At 45.9% G+C, this 20,653-nt stretch overlaps 1 protein-coding gene across 2 annotated transcripts in view; it reads left to right on the top strand.

The window, feature by feature from the left end:
* Positions 1 to 20,653, top strand: part of LOC140194776 (collagen alpha-1(XV) chain-like) — a 333,668-nt gene that overhangs the window by 172,932 nt on the left and 140,083 nt on the right. For both annotated transcript variants that reach the window (XM_072252059.1, XM_072252067.1), the window contains exons 8-9: positions 14,581 to 14,754; positions 16,245 to 16,271. In XM_072252059.1, coding sequence (XP_072108160.1) covers positions 14,581 to 14,754; positions 16,245 to 16,271 — 201 coding nt within the window. The remainder of the gene's footprint in view (positions 1 to 14,580; positions 14,755 to 16,244; positions 16,272 to 20,653) is intronic.

Below are 20,653 nucleotides of genomic sequence, written 5' to 3'. Positions count from 1 at the left end.
GTGGACCATGGATATTGTGTCCTAGCTGTCTACGTGATATGCAAGCCAGGGCAGAACAATATAGAGAGCGAGCTGTTGCCCGTGCAGCAGGCTCCCCTCTCCATGCAGCTGGTGAATCCAATGGAGCGGTGGAAACCAGTACGGATTGGCACCAGTATTATCGCAGAAGTTGCCAGTCAGTGTTGAACTCAATGTACGACTGCTGCAGAGTCTCCAGCACCAGACGTTCCTCGGGGTTTGCTCATGAAACCTTCCACGTGAGTGAGTATAACAGCAAGGCAGTGGACATTCCCCGAGGTTGTTATAGCCAGGGGTAGTAATAGGGATAAGTTGGTCCCACTATCTAGTAAATGCTCCGATACCGTGCATCTCAAATAGCCTCTAACAACCAAGTCCAGCTCCTGGCCTTCGTGCATGGCTTAGCTACTAATCCTGGCAAAACCGATTCTACTGACAGGAGAAGGGGCACTGGTGACGTCGGGCAGGTGGGGCTCGTCAGTCGTGATTGACAGCTCACCTAGGAGAAGGGTGACTCTGATGTCATTTAAATCTAGAGATGGGCAATGAAATGCTGGCTCAGCTCAAAGTTCAAAGTTCAAAGTACATTATTTATCGAAGTATGTATGTTTTGCCAATATGATGGAGGTTTCACTGGGCAAGAGAAATCGAGGCAGGCCCCGTAAGAGACTCAAAGACTGTGAGAAACCTAGCGTTCACACAATGGGCTTCTACCAAGAGAGCTGGAAGGGATTGCACAAGACCGGAGTGGCTGGTGAGCCTTGGTTAGAACCACTCACAACAACCTGGAGGAGAGATGTCAAGTGATACTAATCACTGCCCGACAAAGAAGGAAAACAATAACAGCGACTCCACTCCCCGATCCAGCACAGTTTTCATGTCCTTGTTGTGGACGTCTCTGTCACTCACAACTTGAACTCAACCGCCACCTACGAACACACAACAGAACTGCAGAGATCTAACTATCATCGTCAGATGTGATGGACAACCAATCTTGTATGCGATATCCAACCCTGAGATTCATCTCCTTACAGGCAGACACAAATCAAAGAACCCCAATAGGACCCATTTGAAAAAAAGAAGATTAACAAACACCCAAAGTGCAGAAGAAAAAAGCAAATGGAGCAAACAACAAAAGTAAGCAAATAACATTCAGAACTGAAGTTCACGAGAGTCCTCAGCCATGAAGCCAGTCCCAGATGATTCAGGAACCCGTTAGTTGCAGTCTACAGCCTCACTTGAGGCTGACTCACTTGAATAAGTAAAATAAATTGTGTGTGAGAGTGAACAGCTTGTAGCTGATGTCATCAGATTTATCATTACAGACCAGGGACTTTCCACTGTGTGTTGTAACTCAGACAGACTTTACAGAACTCTTACAATTTCCTCTTACTGACTGCTTTGTAGTCAGCAGGTGGTCAGCCCTTGCAGTGTTCTGAGGGGAATGGAAGTGAACCCAGCCAAGGCAGTATCGGTCTACATTTCAATCTGCTGCTGCACTGGGAAGTGAAACCAGTCTACATGGTGCTCTGCTCTGTCCTGAATTGGAATCAGAGCGGTTTTGTGTCCCTCATATAAGAAAAGATTTCCTGGCATTGGAGAGGGTCCAGAAGGGGTTCATAGGAATGAAGGGTTTATCATACGAGGAATGTTTGATGACTCTGGGCCTGTACCCGTGGGAGTTTAGAAGAATAGCAAGGAAAGTTCATGGCAACTTAGCGAATTTTGAAAGGCCTAGATAGAGTGGACATAAAGAAAATGTTTCCTGTAGTGGGAGAGTCCAGGACCAGGGGCACAACCTCAGAATAGAAGAACGTCCATTTAGAACAGAGAGGAAGAGGAATTTTTTTTAGCCAGAGGATGGTGAATCTGTGGGGCTCATTGTGTAGATGTCTGTGGAGGCCAAGTCTTTGGGTACATTTAAAGCGGAGGCTAATATGTTCCTGATTAGTCAGGGTGTCTAAGGTGACGGGGAGAAGGCAGGAGAATGGGGTTGAGAGGGGTGATAAGCTAGTCATGATGAAATGGTGGAGCTGCTTGATGGAACAAGGTAAAACAATGACATATAGGTTGGAGGTGTTGTGGATAGTGTGGAGGGCTGTCAGTGGTTACAGCGGGACATTGATAGGATACAAAACTGGGCTGAGAAGTGGCAGATGGAGTTCAACCCAGGTAAGTGTGAAGTGGTTCATTTTGGTAGCTCAAATATAATGGCAGAATATAGTATTAATGGTAAGACTCTTGGCAGTGTGGAGGATCAGAGGGATCTTGTGGTCCGAGTCCATAGGACACTCAAAGCTGCTGTGCAGGTTGACTCTGTGGTTAAGAAGGCATACGGTGTATTGGCCTTCATCAATCGTGGGATTGAGTTTAAGAGCAGAGAGGTAATGTTGCAGCTATATAGGACCCTGGTCAGACCCCACTTGGAGTACTGTGCTCAGTTCTGGTTGCCTCACTACAGGAAGGATGTGGAAATCATAAAAAGGGTGCAGAGGAGATGTACAAGGATGTTGCCTGGATTGGGGAGCATGCCTTATGAGAATAAGTTGAATGAACTCGGCCTTTTCTCCTTGGAGCGACGGAGGATGAGAGGTGACCTGATAGAGGTGTATAAGATGACGAGAGGCATTGATCATGTGGATAGTCAGAGGCTTTTCCCCAGGGCTGAAATGGCTCGCACGAGAGAGCATAGTTTTAAGGTGCTTGGAAGTAGGTTCAGAGGAGATGTCAGGGGTAAGTTTTTTACGCAGAGAGTGGTGAGTGTGTGGAATGGGCTGCCAGCGGTGATGGTAGAGGCGGATACGACAGGGTCTTTTAAGAGACTCCTGGATGGTTACATGGAGCTTAGAAAAAGAGAGGGCTATGGGTAAAGCCTAGGTAGTTCTAAGGTAAGGACATGTTTGGCACAGCTTTGTGGGCCGAAGGGCCTGTATTGTGCTGTATGTTTTCTTTGTTTCTATGTTTCTAATACCCACAAGGTAATGAAGGAACTCAGCAGGCCAGGCAGCATCAATGGAGAGGAATAAACAGTCAACATTTTAGACCACGACCCTTCATCAGGACCTCAGCATTTCTCTCCATGGATGCTATCTGACCTGCTGAGTTCCACCAGCATTTTTGAAACCTGCACAAGGACCCCCAAGTCCATTTGCACTTCTGATTTCTGAATTTTCTCCCCATTTAGAATAAAGTTTATGCCTCTCTTGACCCTACACTTTCCTACACCATATTCAATCTTTGACTTCTGTGCCCATTCTCCCAGTATGTCTAAGTTCTTCTGTGGACTGCCTGCATCCTCAACACTACCTGGCCCTCCACCTCAAACATGGCTACCAAGCCATCAATTCCATCATACGACATGAAAAGAAAAGGCCCTTGTGGAACAGCACTAGTCATTGGTAACCAATCAGAAAAGTGCCCCTTTATTCCCACTCTTTGCCTCCTGCCAAGCGATTAATCTTCTACCCATGCTAGAATCTTTCCTGTAAAACCACTTACCATGTTAAGCAGCCTCTGGCACCTTGTCAAAGGCCTTCTGAAAATCCAAGCAAACACTATCCCCTGACTGTCCTTTGACTATAGTGCCTGTTATTTCCTCAAAGAATTCTAACCAGCCTGTCAGGCAGCATCTATGAAGCAAAATAAACCAGTTTCTGACCCGATCCTTCATCAGGAGGGGGAAGGTGAATGGATAGGGGAGATGAGATGAAGTGTGAACTTCATCCATTCACCTCTTCCACCTGTCACCTCCCGACTTCTCACTTATTCCCCCCTCACAAATTTTAATTCTGGTTTCTTCCCCATTTCCAGCGCTAATGAAAAGATTTGGCCTGGAACATCGACAGTTTCATAGATGCCTGACCTGCTGAGTTCCTCAGGCAGTTTGTGTGTGTTATTTAGGTGGTGTTGATTGTTAACATAAACAACACTTTTCACTGCATGGTTTGCTGTACGTGTGATAAACTAATAAATGAATTTGAATCTTTATTACCTGGAGTGTGGGTGACCTACACAGGCTTTTTCCACAGAGGTTGGGTGGGATTACAACTAGACGTTATGGGTTAAAGGTGAAAGGTGAAATGTTTAAGAGGAACCTGAGGGGGAAACTTCTTCACTCAGAGGGTGGTGAGAGTGTGGAACGAGCTACAGCGCAAGTAATGCATGTGAGCTCAATTTTAACATTTAAGAGAAGTTTGGATAGGTACATGGATGGCAGTGACATGGTCTCAGTGCAGGTGAGTGGGAGTAGGCAGTTTAAATGATTCGACACAGACTAGATGGGCCAAAGGGCCTGTTTCTGTGCTGTACTTTTCTATGACTCTGTAATTCAGATAGGGGTGTGGATAAGGTGGATGATCGAGGCACGACTGCGCAGGTGCGTGGACATCAGCGAGTTAGACCGGCGGGAAGAATTTTAAAGGAGAGAGTCTTTTTCTTCAGCGGTTTGATCGAGACATGACTGCGCAGGCGTGAGGGCATCTGCAAGTTAGACCAGTGGGAAGAATTTTAAAAGAAGACAGCTTTATAGGGCGGGTGAGAGTAGAGGGAGTCAGAGTAGGAAGGTTTAGATGGGGCTTTGGCAATAGCAAGTTGAGCTGAGGTAAGTTACTTGTGAAGAATAGGAATAGGAAGTATGTCTGTGGGGCCGGTGTTCTGTACAGCTCCTCAGGAACCGTGTTAGGGAACTGGAGATGCAGCTCAATGACCTTCATCTGGTCAGGGAGAGTGAGGAGGTGATAGAGAGGAGCTATAGTTAGGTAGTCACACTGGGGCCTGGCTAAGTGGCTAACAGTCAGGAGAGGGAAGGGTAGAAGTCAGAGGCTAGAGAGCACCCTGTGGCTGTACCCCTTGACAATAAGTACTCCAGCTTGAGTACTGTTGGGGGGGATGGCCTACCTTGGGGAAGCAACAGTGGCTGTGCCTCTGGCACAGATTCTGGCCCTGTGGCTCAGAAGGGTAGGGAAAGGAAGAGGATGGCAGCAGTGATAGGGGTCTCTATAGTTAGGGGGTCAGACAGGCGATTCTGTGGATGCAGGAAAGAAACACGGATGGTAGATTGCCTCCCAGGTGCCAGGGTCCGGGATGTTTCTGATCGCGTCCACGATATCCTGAAGTGAGTATGGAACTGGAGGAGGTACCGGAGGTACTCAATAAATATTTTGCTTCAGTATTCACTATAGAAAAGGACCTTGGTGATTATAGGAATGACTTACAGCAGACTGAAAAGCTTAAGCATATAGACATTAAGAAAAAGGATGTGCTGGAGTTTTTGGAAAGCGTCAATTTGGATAAGTCACCAGGACCGGATGAGATGTAACCCAGGCTATTGTGGGAGGTGAGGAAGGAGATTGCTGACCCTCTAGCGATGATCTTTGCATCATCAGTGAGGACGGGAGAGGTTCCAGAGAATTGAAGGGTTGCGGATGTTGTTCCATTATTCAAGAAAGGGAGTAGAAATAGCCCAGGAAATTATAGACCAGTGAATTTTACTTCAGTGGTTGGTAAGCTGATGGAAAAGATCCTGAGAGGCAGGATTTATGAACATTTGGAGAGGTATAATATGATTAGGAACAGTCAGCATGGCTTTGTCAAGGGCAGGTCGTGTCTACGAGCCTGATTGAATTTTTTGAGGATGTGACTAAACACATCGATGAAGGTAGAGCCGTGGATGTAGTGTATATGGATTTCAGCAAGGCATTTGATAAGGTACCCCATGCTAGGCTTATTGAGAAAGTAAGGAGGCATGGAATCCAAGGGGACATTGCTTTGTGGATCCAGAACTGGCTTGCCCACAGAAGGCAAAGAGTGGTTGTAGATGGGTCATATTCTGCATGGAGGTTGGTGACCAGTGGTGTGCCTCAGGGATCTGTTCTGGGACCCCTACTCTTTGCAGTTTTTATAAATGACATGGATGAGGAAGTGGAGGGATGGGTTAGTAAATTTGCTGATGACACAAAGGTTGGGGGTGTTGTGGATAGTGTGGAGGGCTGTCAGAGGTTACAGCGGGACATTGATAGGATGCAAAACTGGGCTGAGAAGTGGCAGATGGAGTTCAACCCAGATAAGTGTGAGGTTATTTATTTTGAAAGGTCAAATATGATGGCAGAATATAGTATTAATGGTGAGAGTCTTGGCAGTGTGGAGGATCAGAGGGATCTTGGGGTCCGAATCCATAGGACACTCAAAGCTGCTGAGCAGGTTGACTGCGTGGTTAAAAAGGTATATGGTGTATTGGCCTTCATCAACCATGGGATTGAGTTTAAGAGCCGAGAGGTAATGTTGCAGCTATATAGGACCCTGGTCAGACCCCACTTGGAGTACTGTGCTCAGTTCTAGTCATCTCACTACAGGAAGGATATGGAAGCCATAGAAAGGGTGCAGAGGAGATTTACAAGGATGTTGCCTGGATTGGGAAGCATGCCTTATGAGAATAGGTTGAGTGAACTCGGCCTTTTCCCCTTGGAGTGACGGAGGATGAGAGGTGACCTGATAGAGGTGTACAAAATGATGACAGGCATTGATCATGTGGATAGTCAGAGGCTTTTTCCCAGGGCTGAAATGGCTGACACGAGAGGGCACAGTTTTAAGGTGCTTGGAAGTAGGTACAGAGGAGATGTCGAGTTAAGTTTTTTTATGCAGAGTGGTGAGTTCGTGGAATGGGCTGATGGCGATGGTGGTGAGGGCAGATACAATAGGGTCTTTTAAGAGACTGCTTCATAAGTACATGAACCTTAGAAAAATAGAGGGCTATGGGTAACCCGAGGTAATTTCTAAAGTAAATACATGTTCGGCTCAGCATTGTGGGCCGAAGGGCCGGTATTGTGATGTAGGTTTTCTATGTTTCTATTATCATAGCTCTTACCCCAAGGTCCAACACCTGAGATTCAAGATAAGATGAGAAATGTTTAAGAGAGTCCTGAGTCTTTACCTAGAGTTTAATGAGGACTTGGAATGAGCTGCCAGAGAAGTGGTCAAAGGAAATACATGTAAGAGGTTTCAGATAGATACATGGAAGGGATTGTTGTCTTGGAGGGTTATGGGCCAAATGCTAGCTACTGGGACTAGCAGGGAGATGCTGTGGTTAGCATGAACCTGTTGGGCCAAAGGGCCTGTTTTCATGCTCTATTAATCTGAGATAGTGAATTTGACCCAGTACATCATTGGTAAAGCTCTCACAACCATTGAGCACATCTATATGAAACACTGTCATAAAAAAGCAGCATCCATCAGAGATTTTCATCTCATTCTGACAGCAGAGGAGACCATGGTCCTCATTGTGACATTAGAGGAGACCGTGATCCTCATTGTGACCATGGACCTCATTGTGGCATTAGAGGGGACCATGATCCTCATTGTGACCGTGGACCTCATTGTGGCATTGGAGGAGACCATGGACATTATTGTGGCATTAGAGGAGACAATGGTCCTCACTGTGTCATTAGAGGAGACCATGATCCTCATTGTGACCGTGGACCTCATTGTGGCATTGGAGGAGACCATGGACATTATTGTGGCATTAGAGGAGACAATGGTCCTCACTGTGTCATTAGAGGAGACCATGATCCTCATTGTGACCGTGGACCTCATTGTGGCATTGGAGGAAACAGTGGACCTCATTGCAGCATTAGATGAGACCATGGACCTTACTGTGGCATTAGAGCAGACCATGGACCTCATTGTAACCGTGGAGGAGACCGTGGACCTCACTGCAGTATTGGAAGAAACAGTGGACCTCATTATGGCATTAGAGGAGACCATGGACCTTACTGTGGCAGTAGAGAAGATCTTGGACTGACATATTGGAATGGGAATGGGAAGTCAAACTGAAATGGGTCTCCTTCCCTTGTGAATTGAGCAACACGATTAGAGAGGTTCCTGTAGATTTCTCTCTCTCCATTTGCCTTTCCAGACATGCAACATCATCTGGTGACACTTGTGGGTTGCCCCCCCAGCACATTCTCAGGTCTGTTCGTTGTTAACACAAACAACACATTTCACTGTGTGTTTCAATGTAGAAATAAACTTGAATTTTGCTGTCTTCCCCTGCAGACAAGCACAGGTCACGGTTTCTCTGTCCAGTGCTTCCTCCGTTCAGCCCACCAGAGTGTCAGTTACTTACTGCCTGTAGCACCGCTGGTATTTAGGGCAGCAATGAGGGCCCTCCATCTCTGTCTGTCCTTGGCTACCTTCTCTATTGTGCCCCAGGTGTGGTTCAGGGTCCTCATTTCTGCCTTCATGTACAGTGCCAAGTTGTCTCAAGACTCTCGCATTTCCTCTGTCATTCAGGGATCCAATGAAGTGCTGCCTTGATGGTGGAGTTGCCCTAACTTCTCATCTTGTGCCCAGTCCATTTCAAATATTCTTCATGATGATTGAGTTTTAGTTGTGATTTGAAACCGACGAACTTATGACTCAGAGTGAGAATATAAGCATTGGGCTAAAAATCACACCATTATTAGAGACACAAGATGACATCATTACAGGCACAGTCACAGCTTGCATTGGAGAAACAAATTCTGATAATTAGTATCAACTTCCAACACCTCCTAAAGATTTTAACAAGAATCTTGTTAATGCTGTTACACATCTAGAAAGGCAAACAGAGAGAGAGAAAAGTCTACAGGAAGCTCTCTAATCGTGTTGTTGAATTCACAAGGGAAGGAAACCCATTTCAGTTTGACTTCCTATCCCCATTCCCATTCTGACATGACAGTCCATGGTTTCCTTTACTTCCACAATGAGGTCACTCTCAGAATAGAGGAACCATGCCTCATATTTCCTTCTGGGTAGCTTCCAATAAGATGGCATGAACATCAAATTCTCAGCTTCAGGTAATTTCTCACCCCACTTTTTTCCATTCCCCATTCTTGTTCCCCTCTTACCTCATGTCTTCACCTCACATCCATCACCTCCCTCTGGGGGTACCCCTCCTCCTTCCTTTTCTCCCATGATCTACTCTCCTCTCCAATCAGATTCCTTCTTCTTCTTCAGCCCTTTACGTTTTCCACCTATCACCTCCCAGCTTCTTGCTTCATTCCTCCTCCTCGATGGCGCTGTGAAATGAAAATTGAAATTTTATCACCCAAGAAGGAAAGTAAGGATTGGGTTACAAGAGGGGAGCTGGGGGTTTATTCAATAAAGGTGCTTTTGCTCTTGTCCATATTCCCTCACATCTATTCTATCCACATACTGTACAAACCATTTTTTAAGCATTAGACTTGCTTTGGCCTCCACGTCTTCCTCTGGCAGCTTGTTCCTTATACCAAACATTGTCCATGCTGACCACAGCATCCCTCCCTACTGGTCCCAGATGCCCATAACCCTCCAAGCCCTTTCCCCTTCATCCACTGTTCCACATGCCTCTTTAAAGTTGCAATTGTACCTGTCTCAAACACTTCATCTAGCAGCTCATTCCAGGTACTCCCATGCCGCTTTGTAAATAAAGTTGAAAGTGAATTTATTATCAAAGGACATTGTGTCACCATATACTACCTTGAGATCCACTTTCTTGCAGACAGGAATCAGAGGCATACAAAATTATGAGGGGTATAGATAGGGTCAATGCAAGCAGGCTTTTTCCTCTGAAGTTGGGTGGAACTACAACCAGAGCCCATGAGTTAAGGGTGAAATGTGAAAAATTTAAGGGAAACACAAGAAGAAACTACTGCACTCAGAGCGTCATGGGAGTGTGACGTGAGCCGCCAGTGCAAGTGTGGACACGAACTTGATTTCAATGTTTAAGACAAGTTTGAACAGGTACATGGATAGTAGGACATGGAGGGCTATGCTCCCGATGCAGGTTGATGGGGGTAAGCAATTTAAATGGTTTGGTGTAGGCCAAAGGGCCTTTTTCTGTGATGTGCTTTTCTATGACTAAGAAATACAACAGAATTTATTAATAACTAAGACTGACAACTAACATGCAGGAGAAGGCAAACTGTGTAAGTATTAAAAATAGTAATTAAATAATGCTGAATTGTAGCATCAACCTTGTGTGGCTATACGCCACTTGTCCCTCTAAGAAGTTCAGCACTGACCCTAGGAGCATCACTGACCCAGTATTGCTCAATGAGTCCTTGAGAGTGAGTCTCTGGATTGTGGATATCAGTTCTGTGTCGGGGTGAGTGAAGTTACCCACACTGGTTCAGGAGCCTGATGGTTGAGGGGCAATAACTGTTCCTGAACCCAGTGGCGTGGGACTCAAATTTCCTGTACCTCCGGCCTGATGGTAGCAGTGAGAAGAGAACATGAAAGTTCATTGCTTAACCCATGTGATTGTTCAGATTATCCCCATCCATGGTTACAAAGGTGAATATTGACTGGTGAAGTGCATGGTTCCCAAATTCTGCATGTTGTTTTTCACCATTCCTTTCAGTCCCCATCCGACTAAGACAAAGCTATTTATAACAGCAGTCTGCGGGAGGTTGAACTGTGCTCCAGACTGTTGGGCTGGACCATAAGGCATTGGTTTGGTATTCCCTATTGATAAGATCTCTTTGAACATGTTACATCTTCCTGAGGAATCTGACCTGCCCACAGCTACAAAGCCTTGGCTGTGTTAATGTTTAACTGTAGAAGGCCAGGTTTCAGAGCCTTTGAGTGAATTGCAGCAGACAGAGATAGTCCAGGTTTCATGCGGCCAGCGGGCAGTTTTGGGCAGGAGTTCAGGGAAAGGTATCATTCACTCAGACTCTCAGTCCTGCTCCAACATTCAATATGAAGGGTCTTGGCACTGTCAAACCTCCTCACCACTGAGTTCCTTTGGGAGCACTGCCACAAGAAAGCAACATCCATCCTCAAAGACCCCCACCATCTTCACTCACTGCAACACTGAACTAATTCCACAACCTACAGACTCACTTACAAGACTCGTTACAACTCCTATTCTCAGTATTTATTTATTTGCGATTTCTATTGTTTTCTTTTCTGTATTTGGACATTTTGTCTTCTTTTGCATGTGGGTTGTCGTCAGTGTTTATGTATAGTTTTCATAAATTCTACTGTATTTCTTTATTTTCCTGTAAATCCCTACAAGAAAATGAATCTCAAGGTACTATATGGTGATGTAAATTTACTTTGATAATATACTTACTTTGACATTTCACACTTCAACAGGCCCGAAATGTCAACTGTTTATTCCCCTCCATAGATGCTGCCTGACTTGCTGAGTTCCTCCAGCATGTTGTGTGTGTTGCTTTGGATTTCCAGCTTCTGCAGAATTACTTGTATTTATGAGTGTTTTTATGTCACTTTCCTGCACTAACACCACGTCCTTTTATTCCCAGAATTTCCAAAAACTAACAGTCTTTGTCCTGAATATAATCATTGACTGAGTGTCGTGCCCATTGTGTGTGGAGAATTTTAAAGACTCTGCACCTCTGGGTAAAGAAATCTCGACTCTTTCCTGAAAGGCCATCTCTTCATTATGAGCCGGTGTTCTCGTTACAGACCCTGATAGCCTGAGAAAATACCAGATCTGTATCCATCCACCCGGCCAATCTCCACAGGAATTTTATAACATTTAGATCACATCCTCTCTCATTCCTCAGAACCCAAGAGAACATAGGGCCAGTCTCTTAAACTAGGGGTTCCCTACCTGAGGTCTGTGGACCCCTCAGTTAATGGCAAGGTTCCATGGCATAAAGAAAGGTTGGGAACCCCTGGCTGAAGCCGTCCTCAGATGACAAACCTTCCATCTCAGAAATCAAGGTGAGGAACATTACAAGCACAACTAAGTGTGTAGATACTGTAAATCCAGAGCAACACACACACTAAAGTACTGGAGGAACACAGCGGGCCAGTCCTGAAGGAGAGGTTCAGCCTGAAACGTCAACTGCTTATTGATTTCTATAGTTCCTCCAGTAATTTATGTGTGATGAACCAGATGTAGCGAGTCCAGACCTGTTTCAGGTATCACCTGGGGCTGTATAATTATAGAAAGTCTCTGTAGTCTTGTGCTCAGGTCCTTTAGCAATAAAGGTCAACATACCACTTGTGCAGATCTCCAGGTGGTGGGGAAGGCTTTGTACGTGATGGGTAGGCACCCCTGGCCACGCATTCCACGCACCAACCACTCTCAGTGTATGAAGATTCTGATGTTTTCCCCTAAACATCATTTACTGGACAGAGCCCTGCAGAAAGTTGTGAACTTGTCATAAGTGGGGCGCTGGGAGCGGACCCAAATGCAAGACACAGACACCAAGGTACTAGGAACAGGACTAGGTTTGTCAAGAGAGCAAGGGAAGCGGGGACCTGGACGAGGAACTATGAACTTGGAACCTGGACAAGGACTCCCAGCCAGACACTGGACAGGGACCTAGAACCTGGGTCTTGACTCAGGCTCAGACCCCGGATGTAGGTTAGGACAAGGCGTGGCTACAGGACAAGGAGTGGCAACAGGACTGGACGTGAGACTCTTGGACAGGTCGAGGGAAACCCAGCACAGGACAAGGGAACCCCAGCACCGGGCTGGGTGAGGTAATCCTGGGCTGGGCGAGGCACTCCTGGGCTGGGTGAGGCACATGGACAGGATGAGAAAACAAAGCCTTGACTTGGTCGAGGGAGACAGGAATGCAGAGCCTTGGTCGTGAGAGAACAGGAACATGGAACACAGAGACAGGATCCCTCCTAGGGAGCAGGACCTAGCGCCGGGACTCATACACAGAACACTGAGAGACAAATCTCCACTCAAGGTAGTGGCAAATGGCCGGACCTACCCAGAAGAGGCGAGGGCACAAAGAGATGGTTCCCAACTCAAGGTAGCGGCAAACAGCCGGACCTACCTAGCGAAGGCATGGACACAGAGACAGTACCCAACACAAGGTAGCGGCAAACGGCCGGACCTACCTAGCGGAGGCATGGACACAAGCAAGGTAGCAGACAAGGCTTCAGGCAATGGCAGCAGATGAGGCTTCAGGTGAAGGTAGCAGGCAAGGGCTACAGGAGGAAGGAGAAGGGAAGGGTACAGTCCAGGAACTGAAGCTGAACCCAGGCGCTGTTTTTGTAACACTCACAACACACTGGAGGAACTCAGCAGGTCGGGCAGCATCCATGGAAACGATCAGTCACCTGACGAAGGGTTCCAGCCAGAAACGTTGACTGATCATTTCCACGGATGCTGCCCGACCTGCTGAGTTCCTCCAGCGTGTTGTGAATGTTGCTTTGACCCCAGCATCTGCAGAGAATTTTGTGTGGCTGTTTACGTAGCCAGCCCAAAATGAGAATCATGTGCCTCAATTAAGGCATCAACAGAACAAGGGAAAACCGGAAAATCTGGAATAAGGATCAATGGACTGGTCCGTGAACCGGAATGCAGGCTTCACGGACCCGACCATGACAAAACTCAGTCAGCTCCACCATGGGCACCAGCCTCCCCAGAATCCAGGTCATCGTTAAAGGCCAATGCATCAAAAACCAGCATCCATCACTAAGGACCCTCATCAACCAGGACACACCCTCTTCCCATTCCCACCATCAGGGAGGAGGTACAGGAGCCTGAAGGCACATAATCACCGATTCAGGAACAGCTTCTTCCCTCTGCCATCAGATTTCTGAATGGACATGGAACCATGAATACTACCTCACTACATTTTTGCACTACTTATTTAATTTAACTTTATTTTATATATATATATAGCAATTTATATTTTTTATTATTACGTATTACATTGTACTGCTACTACAAAACAACAAATTTCACGCCATATGCTGGTGATATTAATTCTGATTCTGACCATGAGACTCATAAGCTGTTCCTTCCCCCAAGCTGTCAGACTGATCAACATGCCCACGCTTTAACCGCCCCCACCAAAGCCTCATTAGTCAGGGCATCAAGGCAGGGAGAAGGTAGGAGAACGGGGTTGAGAGGGACAATAAATCAACCATGATGGGATAGCAGAAAAGAATTGATGGGCAGAATGGCCTAAATCTGCCCCATTCCATATCCACACCACCTACATACGTACAGTAAGTCAGTATTTATATTTAATTGTTTTTTTGTTAAAGGTACAATGAGGAGTAGAGTAGGCCCTTCTTGACCCTTTGAGCTAAGCCACCCCAGCAACCCCTGCCAACTCTGATTTAAGCCTAACCTAATCACAGAGCAGTTCACCTACCTGGTATGTCTTCAGACTGTGGGAGGAACCTGGAGCACCTGGGGAAATCCCATGTATTCCAGAGGGAGGATGTATGAAGAATCCCTACAGAGGACATTGGAATTGAAAGCTGAACTCCGTAACGCGCTGAGCTTTAATAGTGTCGTGCTAACTGCAGTGTTACTGTGGTGTCTTTGTAACTTGAGCATGTAACAGTTACTTGTACATTGTGTTTTACAGTATAGATTGCTTTTATATTTATTTTTATTGTCTTTTTACCATTTGTATTGCATTCTTCATGCTTATTGTGTTTTTTTTTTGTGCCGCCTCGGATCGGAGTAACAATCATTTTGCCCTCCTTTACAGTTGACAATAGATAATCTTGAATCTTGAACGTTTTCCTCCAATCACCTTAAAATGGTTTCTTACAATATCACCCTATCTTGTGTTTTTATTGACTTACCCGTAGGATGAAGACATAGTGACATTGCCTGGGGTCAAGGGTCAGAAGGGTGAACAAGGAATCCCTGGAGCTGCTGGCCATCCTTGGATTCCCTGGACCCCCAAGAACGGTCATCCTGCTGAATTTGGCCCACGAGGACCAGCTGGTCCCCCCGGTCCACCTGGAAAAGATGGAAAAGTGGTGAGTGAATTAACCATGGGCTTTTCTCAGCTCCTCGCCTTTTCTTCTGTTTAACTGAACCCTGATCAACAGGTCAGGCAGCATCTATGGAGGGGAATAAACAGTTCAGGTTTCAGATTCAGATTCATTTATCACATGTACATCGAAACATACAGCAAAATGTGTCATTTGCATTAACAACCAATACAACCTAAAGGCTTGCTGGGGCAGTCCCCAGTTGTCACTACACATTCTGGTGTTGGCATAGAATGCCCACAATACTCAGAAAAACAACACACACACACACACACACACTCACACACACACACACACACACACACACTCACTCACTCACACACACACACACACACACACTCACTCACACACACACACACTCACTCACTCACTCACACACACACTCACTCACACACACACACACACTCACACACACACACACTCACACACACACACACATACACACTCACTCACTCACTCACACACACACTCACACACACACACACTCACACACACACACACACTCACTCACTCACACACACACACACACTCACTCACACACACATACACACACACACACACACACACTCACTCACACACACACACACACACACTCACACACACACACATACACGCACACACACACACTCACTCACACACACACACATGCTCGCTCACTCTCTCTCTCTCTCTCTCACACACACACAAAATGTAAAACCTCTGATGTTGTCCTCACCCACATCTCCTCCATTTCACAAATATCCATGCTTACTTCATCTTCTCTCCGCCTGAACAGTGATGGAGTTCCTCTTGTCCTTACCTAATATCCCGTGAGCCTTTGCATCTGACACATGATCCTCTGCAACTTCCGCCAACTCTAGAGGGATCCTACCACCAAACATATCTTTACCTTTCCACCCCTGCCCTCCCCACACTTTCCGCAGGGATTGTTCCCTCCATATCCATGTCCATTCATGCCATAACTGCCCATTTACTTCCTCCCTCACCTCCATTCAGGGCCCCAAACACTCCTTCCTGGTGAGGCAACACTTCACCTGTGGACATGCTGGGATGATCTATTGTGTCCAGTGCTCATGATGCAGCCTGCTCTACATTGGTGAGACCTGTCGTAAACTGGGGGACTGCTTTGTTGAGCATCTCCGCTCTATCCCCCCAGAAACAGAATTTCCCAGTAGCCAAACATTTTAATTCTGATTGCCTTTCCCGTTCTAACATGTCAGTCTATGGTCTCCTCTTGTGCCAAGATGAGAACACACCCAGGGTGGAGGAGGAACACCTTATATTACATGCCGGGTTGCTTTCAACCTGGTGGCATGGATATCAATTTCTGACCTGTTGAGTTCTCCCAACATTTTGTGTGTGCTGCTCTGGTTTAAGATCTACTGATGTTCAAGCTGTGGTCCAAGCCAATGAGGCTTAACTTTTCTCTTTTATTCCCATGAGGACCCCTTTCTAACTCTGCTCTGTCATTACAGGGGGCCCCTGGAAAAGATGGACTGCCTGTAAGTATGCCGGTCACTATGCAAAAGTTGAACTGCAGTATGCTGACGACCAATGTGGTGACACAGAATATACTCAGTTGCTGTTCAATTTGCTCACCACTTTATGGGAAGCTTGTGGAAGCTTTAGGGAGGGTGCAGAGGAGATTTACTGGGATTAGAGAGCACATCGTTTGAGGAATGGTTGAGCGAGTTACGGGTTTTTTCTTTGGAGTGAAGGAGGATGAGAGGTGACTTGATCGAGGTGTACAAGACATTAAGAGGCATAGGTAGAGCGGACGTCCGGAGATTTTTCTCCCAGGGTGGGAAGGGCTACAATGAGGGGGCATTATTATTTTAGGGCATTTGGAAGAAAGTACAGGGGAGATCTCAGAGGTAATTTTCTTTTTACCCCGAGTGTGGTGGATGTATGGAACACACTGCCAGGGGTGGTGGTAGAGGCAGGTAAATTAGGGACATTTAGGGAACTGTAAGATGAGCACATGGATGATAGAAAAATGTAGGGCTACGTGGGAGGGAAGGGTTAGATTGTACACAAGAAAATTTGCAAATGCTGAAAATCTAGAGTAACAGACAAAATACTCAGCAAATCAGGCAGTCTCAGCCCGAAATGTCAACTGGTTATTCCCATCTATAGATGCTACCCGACCAGCTGAGTTCCCCTAGAACCTTGTGTGTTAGATTGATCTCAGAGCAGGTTAAAGGATCAGCACGATGGGCCAAAGGGCCTGTACTGCGCTGTAGTGTTCTCTGCTCCACGTCACTCTTACTGAATCAACACTGGTAGTCTGATGACCTGGAAATCAAATTGGCAAACAGAGGAAACCAGGAGATAAGACAGCAGAAGAGGTAATGGCTAGCTGTGTAGTGACAGGCCAATGGGCCTCATCAGCCGTGGTTGGCAGCTGATCTAGGAGAAGGAAAACTCTGATCTCAAACCTCCGCTGCTATAGGCACTTCTGGACTAATCCTTGAGGAAAATAGGGAGCTGCAGTCCCTATAGTAGTGCAACATTGAGTTCAACGCAGTCTGACAACTCCTGAGACGCCACTAGTGGCAAACTGCGTCAGTCTCTGCCATTCCTTTGGATTCATCAGCTGCATTGAGCGGGGAAGCCTACTACATAGGCAACAGCCTGCTCTCCATATCATACTTCCCTGGCTTGGGTAAAGGCTTTCACACTCAGCTGGGATGCAATGTTCATGGTTGACCTCAACCAACAAAGGGCCTCTTTCACAGTGTTGGAAATTATAACCATATAACAATTACAGAAGTTGTTATTGTGCTGGGAATAAATTGTGTTGGGAAAAAATAAATTAAATTGTGCTGGGAAAGCAGACACATCCAAGGTAACAGGAGATACAACATAGAAGAGGTAGTCAAGGTAGCAGTGACTATCCTGTTTAAAGGCCTGTTGAAGAAAGTAAAGCATATTTAAGGTTTTGAATTGTCTGTGGCATTGATAGAGTTAGATGAAGAGAAATGAGATGACAGAAGATTGTATGTGTTAAGGTCATACGATATAGGAGCAGAATTAGTTCATTTGGCCCATTAAACCTGCTCTGCCATTTCATCATGGCTGATCCACTTTCCCTCTCAGTCACTATCTCCTGCCTTCGCCCCGTATCATTTCATGCCCTGACCAATCAAGAATGTATCAACCTCTGCCTTAAATATACATAAAGACTTGGCCTCCACAGCTGCCTGTGGCAACAAGTTCCACAGATTCACCACTTTCCGCCATCTCTGTTCTAAAAGGACGCCTCTCTATTCTGAGGCTGTGTCCTCTGGTCTTAGACTCTCCCACCATAGGAAACATCCTCTCCACATCCACCCTATCAAGGCCTTTCACCATTCGATAGGTTCCTAGGAAAATAAGTAAATAAATAATACTGAAAAAATGATTTGTGCCCAGGCTAGATGGGCCAAGTGGCCTAATTCTGCTCCCGCAATCTTCTGGTCTTGTGATCTTATTATTATTGTTCCTTGTTTCTTCTTGTATTTGCTCGGTTTGTCAGTCTTTCTTTGGAGTTTTCATTGATTGTTACTATTCATCTCTGTTCTACCGAGAGTGCTTGCAAGCAAATGAAGCCCATAGTACTATATACACTTAGATAGTGAATCTGAATGTTGAACATTGAACTTTTCTGGATTTGGAATCTGGAAGCCTGAACTAAAGACTGAGAGACATGGGTTCAAACCTCCCCTCAATACTCAGCAACTTAAACTTACTTAAGTAAATCTGGGAAAAGTTCAAAGTACGTACTGTATATGTCACCGTATACAACCCTGAGATTTGCTTCCTTGTGGGCATACTCAATAAATCCGAGAAACGTAACAGAATCAATGAAAGGGACAACCAGCCTGCATAAGACAAGTGTACAAATACAGAAAGAAAGAAAAAAAAACAATAAGTAAATAGATAGGTGAATGAGCAAATAGACAAATAAATATTGAAAACATAAGATGAGTCCTTGAAAGTGAGTCCATTGGTTGTGGGAACATTTCAGTGATGGGGCGAGTGAAGTTCAGTGAGGTTATCCCCTCTGGTCAAGAGCCTGATAGTTGAGGGGTCATAACTGTTCCTGAACTTGGTGGTGTGTGTCCTGAGGCTCCTGTACCACCTCCCTGATGGCAGTAGTGAGAAGAGAGCATCACCACAGCACTCCGTGTAGATGTGTTCAGGAGTAGTTTCGGTCCTATTTCATGTATTATTGGACAGGATGAACCTGTAGACGTGTAGCTTATTCTCCTTGCAGCACAGTAGTGTGGGGGTTAGTGCAATGGGTTGGCAGTGCCAGCACTCAGGGATCGGGGCTCAAAACCCATTTACTCATGGGGCAAGTGAAGATGCGTTAAACTCTGTCATCCGGTTCAGCAGCCTGATTGTTGGGAGGGTAATAACTGTTCCCGAACCTGATGGTGTGGGTCCTGAGGCTCCTGTACCTCCTTCCTGAAGAGAGTGAAGGTAAGAGTGAAGCAGACTGATTGCTACAAAAGCCATCTTATTCACCAATGCCTTTGAGGAAAGGAAATCTGTCATTCTCACTCGATCTGATCTTGGTATGATTATGGACTCGCAATTTAGGACCTGAAATAGCCAAGCAGTTGTATGAAAGTGATTCTTCAGGCAGCAGCAACAAAGCCGGGAATGTACTCTGTATCAATTACAGTATCATTTTCAACAAGTCATTTGCAGCACCAACAAAAAGTGCTGTTATATTTGCTCGACAGCAGCAGGCGATCCAAGAGCCATGTTTGTGTGATCATATTGCCGCCATGATATCTTCCTGTCCACAATCGTGTTGATAGGTGTTTCCATGCACAGACCCCACAGAGACAAGGTCTCTTCCTTGCACTTTCCAAATCAGAATCAGTTTTAATATCACTGGCGTACATCCTGAAATGTAGCAGGCCAGGCGGCAGCTATGGAAAAGAATAAACAGCTGATGTTTCGGGCCGAGACCCTTCATCAGGTCACGATCATAAGACCATAAGACGTAGGAGCAGAATCAGGTCATTCAGCCCATCGAGTCTGCTCTGCCATTCCATCATGGCTGATCCCGGATCCCACTCAACCCCATACACCTCTACCGCAGTCTGTGGCAGACGCATTCCACAGATTTACTACTCTCTGGCTAAAATAACAAAATTCCTCCTTACTTCTGTTCTAAAGTGTCACTCCTCAGTTTTGAGGCTGGGCCCTCTAGTTCTGGATACCCCCACCATAGGAAACATCCTCTCCACACCCACCCTATCGAGTCCTTTCAACATTCAGTAGGTTTCAATGAGATCCCCACCCCCCACCCCCGCTGCATTATTTTAAATTCCAGTGAGTACAGACCCAAAGCTGCCAAACACTCCTCATATGTTAACCCATTCATTCCTGGAATCATCCTCATGAACCTCCCCTGGACTCTCCCCAATAACAACACATCCTTTCTGAGATATGGGGCCCAGACCTGTTGGCAATACTCCAAGTGCAGCCTGACTAGTGTCTCATAAAAGACTCAGCATTATCTCCTTGTTTTTATATTCTATTCCGCTTGAAATAAATGCCAACGTTGTATTTGCCTTCTTTTCCACAGACTCAACCTGTTAATTAATCTTCTGCGAGTCTTGCACGGGGACTTCTAAGTCCCTCTGCATCTCTGATGTTTGAACCTTCTCCCCAGTTAGATAATCATCTACACTGTTGTTCCTTTTACCAAAATGCATCACCATACATTTCCCAGCACTATTGGGAACCACTCCGGGATCAGCCGAGACGTCATCTGTTTATCCTCTCCCATCAATGCTGCCTGGCCAGCTGAGTTCCTCCAGCACTTTGAGCATGTTACTTTGGATTTCCAGCATCCGCCGATTTTCTCGTGTCTTGTACTTTG

This window comes from Mobula birostris, chromosome 1 (assembly GCF_030028105.1).
Source record: "Mobula birostris isolate sMobBir1 chromosome 1, sMobBir1.hap1, whole genome shotgun sequence".
Classification (NCBI taxonomy): Eukaryota; Metazoa; Chordata; class Chondrichthyes; order Myliobatiformes; family Myliobatidae; genus Mobula; species Mobula birostris.
Note: the sequence above shows the minus strand (reverse complement) of the source record. Positions and strands in the feature narration are given on the sequence as shown.